This window comes from Lepidothrix coronata, unplaced genomic scaffold, assembly GCF_001604755.1.
Source record: "Lepidothrix coronata isolate B3197 unplaced genomic scaffold, Lepidothrix_coronata-1.0 Scaffold5, whole genome shotgun sequence".
NCBI lineage: Eukaryota > Metazoa > Chordata > Aves > Passeriformes > Pipridae > Lepidothrix > Lepidothrix coronata.
In genome coordinates, this window is record NW_016690185.1 from 2,249,684 (window position 1) to 2,258,086 (window position 8,403).

General features: G+C 47.4%; 1 protein-coding gene across 1 annotated transcript in view; it reads left to right on the plus strand.

Moving 5' to 3' along the window:
- The first annotated feature begins 566 nt into the window (after positions 1 to 566).
- Positions 567 to 8,403, plus strand: part of AMD1 (adenosylmethionine decarboxylase 1) — an 18,611-nt gene continuing 10,774 nt past the window's right edge. The window contains exon 1 of the mRNA XM_017828567.1: positions 567 to 1,127. Coding sequence (XP_017684056.1) covers positions 997 to 1,127 — 131 coding nt within the window. The 5' untranslated portion in view covers positions 567 to 996. The remainder of the gene's footprint in view (positions 1,128 to 8,403) is intronic.

Genomic DNA, 8,403 nt, shown 5'->3' on the forward strand with positions numbered 1-8,403 from the left:
GGCTAGTCGCTGCGCGGTCACATACGCTGGGCTCCGGGAAGGGGCCAGGGGAGCGGGAAGTGCGCCTGAACGCCTGGCCGAGCTCCTCCTCATGAGCGAGAAGGAGCGCCGGGTGCCGGGGCAGCGCTGCCGCCGCAGCCCGGGAAAAGCCGGAATTCTCGGACTCGCTCCTTGCGACGCGCCGAATGGTTTCGGGAGATGCTCCCCCACCGTCTCTCGGCCATGTTCAGCCCTGCTCTCTCTCGCACTCTCCCCTCTCCCCGGATGGCTCGCTGCCGACCACAGGCCGAGCTTCCCACCCATCCTCGGGGGCGGCGCGGTCCCATGGCGGCGCGGCGGCCACACCCGCGGCCCCGGCCCCGGCGCCGCCGCCCGCGCTCCATCTCCCGCTCCCTGCGGGCGGGCGCGCGGGCTGCAACGGGAGGGGCCGAGTGAACCGGCATATGGCTGGACGAGCGTCGCCGCCGCCCTATGGGAAGCAGGGAAGGGCGGACCCGAGCGGCGGCCGCCCAATGTGCAGCGCCACCCCGAGTGATGCGGGTACCTGCGGCGTATAAAGGCGGCTGCGTGCGCACTGGCCTCTCGCTTACACAGTATGGCCGGCGACATTAGCTAGCGCTCGCTCAACGCTCTTCTCTGTAACAGGGGAACACACGGACTACAAGGAACCGAACCGCATCGCCTGCCCGCACCCCCGCTCGGACTGTAACCCGCTCACACACGCTCACGCCGCATCCGCCGCCGCGCACTCCGGGTGGTTTTCGCCCGTTTGAAAAAAAAAAAAAATATCCTTCCTTCTTCTACTTATTCTCTTTTTTTTTTTTCTTTTTAAATTAATATTAAGCAAATCCCCCAGAAGGTAAAACCCGCCCGGGACGGACTGGGACCCGGCGGCGGCAGCGCGGCCCGTGCAGCAGCAGCGAACGGTGGCGGCCGGGGGCGGCAGTTTGGTTGTCGTTTAATTTCTGTGGTTGTTGGTTGCCGAGTTGTCTCACCATGAAGGAGAGCGGTGCACACTTCTTCGAAGGGACCGAGAAGCTGTTGGAGGTGTGGTTCGCCCGGCAGCAGCCCGCGCAGCAGGAGCCGCACCAGAGCAAGGGGTCCGGCGACCTCCGCACCATACCCAGGTCCGCGAACGGCCGGCGCGGGGTGGGGTCGGGGCTGGGGGCAGCGCTGCCCCCGGGGGGCGAGAGGGTCCCTGAATGGCCCGGGTGTGGCGGCGCTTGGGGGGGCGATGGCGGCCGCGCCAGGGGGAGGCAGGTTCCGGGGTGGCCGTCGGTGGGGGCTGGGCGCTGCCGGCCGCCTTCCCTCTCCCCCGGTGACAGTCCCGGCATCTGCCCGCTGGGGGTGACCTTCTGCCGCCCTCCAGAGACCCCCGAGCAGGGGAGCCTCCCCTCGTCCTGGCCGCCGGCGGGAGGCGGGGGTGCCGGGGACGGAAGCCATTCCGCGCCGCCACCTCGTGCAGCCCCGCGCGGTCCCTGCTGGCAACATGTGGCGGCGGCGGGGAGCGGAGAGCCGGGCGTGTGCTGCCGGCCGGGAGCGCCCGCGGGGCGAGGCGGGAGTGTCGCAGTGCTGCTCCCGGCCGGGGGCACGGCGGCGGCGCCCACCGCGCTGCGGCGGTGGCTGGCCCCGCTCGTACAGGCGGCGTCGGGATGAGAGAGCTCGGGAAAACCCTGCCTGCGCTGTACTGCGGGGAGCGGGGGCCCAGGAATCTCGTTCCCAGTTAATGAAAGCTGGGAAGGGCGATCCCTCTGGTTAACGCGGCGAGGATTGATGGTTCCCTCACATGGCCGGTTTGGCGGCGACCTCCGGCACTGCGTAGCCGGACAGGTCCGTACAGCGGCTGTCGCGGAGAGAAACAGGCGATAGACGGGGACCCTTCCCGTGTCTCCCTGTGGCGTGGGAAGCACCGGAGTGAGGGAGGCGCTGGGAACGGGGGTGTCCCCTCCTCCCCGTTGGAGAAGTGTGGCCGGAGCCGCGGTTTACACGTGAGTCCCCTGGCCGCGCTCCCGGGCCGCGCGGCCGCTCCCGTGGCTCTCCCCATTGAGGATCGAGGCCAATGGGAGCGGGGAGCCGCGGAGGGCCGGGCCCGCGCCCGTCACCCAATGGGCATCTGGGGAATGCGCTGGCGCCTCGCTCGCCGCCGCCTGGGGCGGGGAGGGAAGGCCCGGGGCCCGCTCCGCTCTGGACGCACGTGTTCGGGACCGGCTCCCGCCGCTCCCCGCCCGCCGCCCAGGAATGTGCCCGCGCCGCCTTTGTTAGCGCAGGAGCCGATGGCCACCTGCCGGCACACGGGTCGCTTTTGGAACCCTGGCGGGCCAGGCGGGCAAGAGGTGTCTTTACTGTATTTTATAGGGGGACAGTCTGGGAAGGCTGGAACTAGATGATCTTTAAGCTCCCTTCCAACCCCAGGCCATTCTGTGATTCTGTGGAATACCCAGACTTGCGACTTAAGGGGTCCAGCTGTAGATGTACAGAACATTGCGTTCTGGAAGTGTCAGAAAATGGTAGCTGAGAGCTTGAAGTGCAAAGCAAAATCTGCAGAACTGTGCATGAGGTTGCAGGGATATCAAGAATGGTATGTCGATTCTATCAGCTAACATACTTGGAAAAAGCAGGCCTGTCCTAAGCAAACAGGGCGAATCTGAAGGTTATAGTTTTGTCTGTAGTTGACTTTCAGTATGGTTAATTGTTCAGCTTTTCAGTTTTGAATGTTAGCTGGAAGATCTGGTGTTCTCAAGTGTGTCCAGATCTGCTTGTGCATAAGACTGTTACCCAGTGGTCTTCAGTCAGGGAGCTTGAGCAAGAGAGCTTGGAAAAGAGGTTGTCGTGGTGTATTTAATGGTTAGAATATGTTACTGATGATAGCATCACCATCCAAAGGTGTATGCCATTTGTCTTTTCCTTTGTTTTGGTATTCTTCAGCAAATTTCCTCTGTGTGTATATCAGTAGGGTTAACTATTCAAAGATCTGAGTTGCCAGTGGGCAGGTAACTGCCTTTTCGTAAAACAATGAATAGTTCATGGGTAGTGGAAGCTTCATTTCTGCCATACCAGAGGCACTGCAGAATACGTTTACCTCTGACGTGTTGGTGTAACGAGGTAGCTCGCTCATGTAAATTTTACTTTGTGAAGCTGTTCAGACCTTTTGAAATAACATGCTTAACATGAAAATCATCAAATGTGGTTATATAGCTCTTTGAGGCTTACAGCCTGTATAGGTAATGTCCAGTCAATCCTGGAAGACTGTTGAAAATCCTAGCTGAAATACTTGCAGATCTAAGCTGTGTAGGTGTTGGAGGATTCCTGTAGTGTTTGACTTTAAATGTGAAGATTCCCAAAGTGCTCATTTGACTGTGTTAATATGCTCGTGTTCGAATATGCAGATGTAGTTTACAGACGGCATTCTGCAAATGCTTTCCTCGCTGACACAGTCATGCTCTCTGGTTGTTCCGTTTTCCAGCTCAGACTCGTGTTTGCAAAACTGCAAACTTAACTTTTAGACTTCTCAAGAGCATTTAGTGTAATTGCAATGTAGGTACTGGGACAGTCCCTTTGTGTTGTTTAGTTATGGCTGTAAAGTTTTAATGGAGTAGATACAAACTGTTAAGTGCTGAACATGTGGTATTTAACACAGTTTCAGAGCTGTGAGCAAGCTTTGAAGATCTTTGTGTTAATTGGCTCTTAATACAAGATGTTAATTGAAGTTGCGTACTTTCTTTGGTAGGAAGCTGTGGCATGTCTGAAAATTACTGTTAACCTGTGTCCAACAGTAATTATTAGTGATACTGTGTTTCTAACGTGAAGTTTTACAAATGTTCACTTTTGGAAAACTGTTGTAATTAAATTACCTACTGCAGTTGATAGATATAGACGAAAAAACACCTGAATGCAATATTTCCTATTACTGCTAATTCTTTAGAGGCGATTGAATAAGCTAGTTTATGTTGAACAGAACTTGAAATCAAAGCTGAAACTGTAGAACAATAGCTAAATTAGAATCAAGTTGCAAACCAGTTGAGCTTGCCTTTTGTATTGTAATACCTGCTTAGTAGCGAAATGTGAGCCATTCATCTACTGAATGACTAAGCTGGTGTTCAAAGCTAAAAATTTCCATGTTGCCAAGTGCTTGTTAGGGATTAGATATTTTAAAGTCTTTGCTGGATATCATCAGCAAAAAAAGTTCTTGAACTGATGCAATTAAGATTTTTTTTTTCCACATATTTCCTCCTATGAGCAAGCTTGCTTTCTGGATAAAAGTTTGGATTAAGTGTAATGTATTTCAGAAAACATCTGTGACTTGCTTTAATACATTCAGTAAAGGTCCCAGCTAAAAAGTATTGAACATGGGCTTTACTTTGCTGTTAAGTTTTGGGGTATTTTTGTTGACTTTCTAATGAGTTCTGCAAAGAGGTCTTGTGGTTGAAATAGTGGCAAGCATCTGAAGATACTTACCCTGCTTATATTCAGCAGTGGAATGAAGTTAATGCTTTTGTGGTCTCAAAATAATTGGCTTTAATTTTAGTGCTCGTTCTCACCATGCTTTGTAAGGCATGTTTTTTAAAAATAGCCTTAAACCATGTATAAAAACTGGAGGATTTGCTGAAAACATGATGAACTTGCTGTGAGCCCTGGATTTCCATGGTGATTTTGTAGTGCATTCACTATTCCCACAGTAGACTAAGCTGTTTATTCCTTCAAATGTGCAAGTATGCATTTTACATCTCAAGGGTTATCATGATCTTGAATGTACACAAGTTTGAGACCTTAAGTTAATGATGCAAGTAGTAAGAGCCCGTATGTCAAGCATTCAACCCTGAAGAATACTCTGAAATTATTTATGAACTTTTAATCTGCTTCCTATTTGTCTATATTATGTGAACACACAAGCTAGAGAAAACTGCAGCAATGAGCAATATGGAGTGACACTTGATACCACATTTTGATCCTGTGCTACAAGAAGGCTTCCAAGCACCCATATACATATAGTCAGGCATCTAAGTCCTGTAAATATTTGCTTTGTACTGCACCCTATAGCCTGAGTCAGCTTACTGCTGCAGTGCCGCTGCACCTCTACCCCTTCCCCCAGTCCTGAAGACCACAACAGAGTTATCTACCTGTTTTCTCAAACAGTGAAGGTACAAGGAAGCTGGGCCATGAGCCCTGTTCTAACTCTTACTCCTACAGTCCTTCGGAACAAAACTCTGTGGAGTCTGGAAAAGAAGGCAAGATTGTGCTAAGATAAGGGCTTCTGTCACTGTGTACTTGCTGAGCCTTTTTGTGCGTGATGCAAGGTTATCTAGAGAACTTTATGTAAAAATGCAGCCTTCCCCTCACCAAAATTGATATTAATCAACTAGATTTCAGCTTTCAAGTTCAAAATTACAAGTAAAGTGTGCTTGCTTGTTACTCACAATTGTAATTAAAGAACGGTTTCACACAAAGGGAATAAGCCCTTTTACACTCACTACTACTGATTCTGATACTGTTTGCAGGCAGTGAAGACAAGTTGAAGACTTGATATTTTCCTACCTTAACACTGAAACTGCTGAAGAATTTGTTTAGTCACTTTCTACCTGGTCCCTTAGTAGGACTCTGGAGAGCATCTTATTAAAATATGTGGGTCCTGGTGTATTCCCCAAAGGGCTTCCCTAATGGCTGTTTATGCAGCCAAGAGAATGGGAAGATTTGAGGCTCATGGTGGAGTTGCTGCCTTACAGTATGTTCCTTCTGGAGAAGGTTACACTCAAAGTGGCCTTGAATGTTGCTTGTAATTCTTGCTGTGCCTGCTGGGGCTCATGCTTCTTAAACACCTTGGGTGTCATGTATGTTTTGTGCTTTGGAGTCCCTATTCCATGTACACTGCTGTAGCTGCAGTAATGATGTAAGGCCTTCAACGGGAGAAATATGGAGCCTTCGAAGCACTGTCTGTGGTTATCTGTGCCATTGCTGAAATATTGGAAATGAAATATTTGATTTGGAAATGATGCTCTAAGTAGTTGGCTTGGGATCTTCTAGGTAAGAAGTATTTTGTGAGGAGTACTGCATAGAATCACTTCTAATGTGCATGCAGTTTTCCATTCAGGTGCCTGCCTTTAATTCCAGATGTCCCTGAAGAGTTTCTTAAGTTTAAGATAAGGGGGATGCGGACAGTCTCTCTGTACATCTACCCACAGAGCATATAGAGGGTGTGGCACTTTTGTGCACCTCACAGATACTGCTGAAGTAAAATTATCAAGTTGCCAGTGCCTTGGGTCTGAACTCAGGCTGTGAATGTGGTTCAAGGTAATCTATCTTAAACAGCAATTTATGAACTAAATTCTAATTCCAGTAGAAAATAATTCACATGCAGCTGTCTACAGAGAAATACACGAGCTTTAATACATGAGGAGGTGCTTTAAAAAGCTTGTGACTTCTGTAGTCTGTACTGTACCTGTTTCAGGACTCTTGAAACCAATGTTGCAACTCTGCTGACACTGATACTTAGCCAGCTTTCCTGTGTCTCAGCTACATCTCTTCAGCATAGGCAGTTTAGACATGGCATTAAGCTTGACTGTCTGGATCATGGTATTGATAGGAATGTGCCTACTTAACTGGAGCCTGCTAATGAGGTAACTGTTATATCTGTGGCTCCTAAAAATACTTAGTAGGTAACAGGTGAGGGGATAATAGGTTGCTCTGCAGTTGAATGCTTGATGTTAAAACAAAGTCTTACAGTAAAGATTAAAGTGCTTATTACTTTTGGTACTACAGACTTGTCAGCTATTGTATTTTAATGAAAAGCTATGCAAGAGTAGGTATACGGCCTAAGCTGTCTTTAGGAGTTTCATATGATTTATTTCCTAAGAATTCCTGCACTACTGCAAAACATCTTTTCCTCCCAGTGCCGCCTGGCTGCCTTGGCAAGGTACTGTTACTGGGGTGGTGGGGTAGCATGCTTGTGGAGGCTATTAATTGCTGATAAGAACAGGTTCTTGATGTAGTTCTTTATCTCTTTAAATTGCTGTTAGCACCTTCCCAGTTGGCCTGAAACAGCAATATTGTGCCTGATAGGCTTGACTTGTGTTAAGAACAAGTTTTACCCCCGAAGGTAAAAGCTTAGAGGCCAATAACTTGTGTTCAAAAGCGTGGTTTATATCTGGCAAGGAAAACATGCTTCATAACTTATTCATTCTTTATTTCTGCGAAGTATGAAATAAAGGAGCAAACATGATGGTTTAGGACTTGGTTGTGAGGCACTGTTGACTATTTATTACAGACTTTAGGCATACTTCCTGAAATTAAGATACTTCTCAGTTGTAATAGTTTTTCCCTACTGATATACCTGGTTGGCAATTTGAATGGAAGTTATTTGTACTCTGGTAACAAGTCTGTTGATAAGGCACTAAATATTGCAATATAGGTAGAGGAGTGGATTGCTGAACTTGATTTTTTTTCTTTTTTTTTTCTTTTGGCTATTCAGATATAGAACACAACTTTCTACCATTGAAGCAAGTACAGTTTTTCATACTTCATTAGATGTATTCCATTTACATTTGCTATTTTCTGAGAATGTGCAGCCATTTAAGATGCAATATGCTTGCCAATTGGAGAAACTAATTTAACTTTGGATAAGTGGCAGTTATTTGAAACTTGAGAAATGGAATTTTAAAGCTTTGCAATGAAATGGTCAATAAGCCCACAACAGTGAGGAGCTAATTTCAAGTGTGTTTTTGCAGGTCTGCTGCAGAACTTGCTTCCAGTGAGAGCTGCCAATGACTCTCACAGATCATACTCTACTATGCTTGAGTGTAGGACAGCAGTTTCCAAACTGTGATTGTCCTGATGTCTGGGTATGGAAAATAATTTAGGAAATAGTAATGCCATGCACACTGATCATTGAAAAAGGAGTTTTGAAGAGCAGAAGCCCATGATAGCATTTTATTGAGAATTAGTCTTTTATTTTTCCCCCTGTTTCAGTTGGAGGCTTTGCTTCCAAGTTCAAACTTAACTCAGTAGTGAAATAAGTAGTGTTCTCAAATATTTCAGTTACTAGTTTTGTCAATTTTTACCTGACAAAAAATATGCATAGCTGCAGTACATGTACTGATAACCATTGAAATACTATTTTTAAGGTGGATTTTTTTTTGTTTCTACATGAAGTGTGGGTAGACACTGCTTCTCTCAACTAGTGATGCTTACATAATTATACAGATTTTTTAAAAAAGGAGGAAATGCAAGAGTTAGACTTATTGTGAGCTTAATCTACTTGGTACAAAGTAGTCCCAGATGTTCTTCCTTAGCTGTGCTTTAAACAATGGAACATGCCAAATACTAAGGTCATCTTGTTTAAATAGATTATGTTGGATCAAATCCAGCCTTTCTTTAGTTTTCTGTACTTAAGTTTAAAATGTATATAGATAC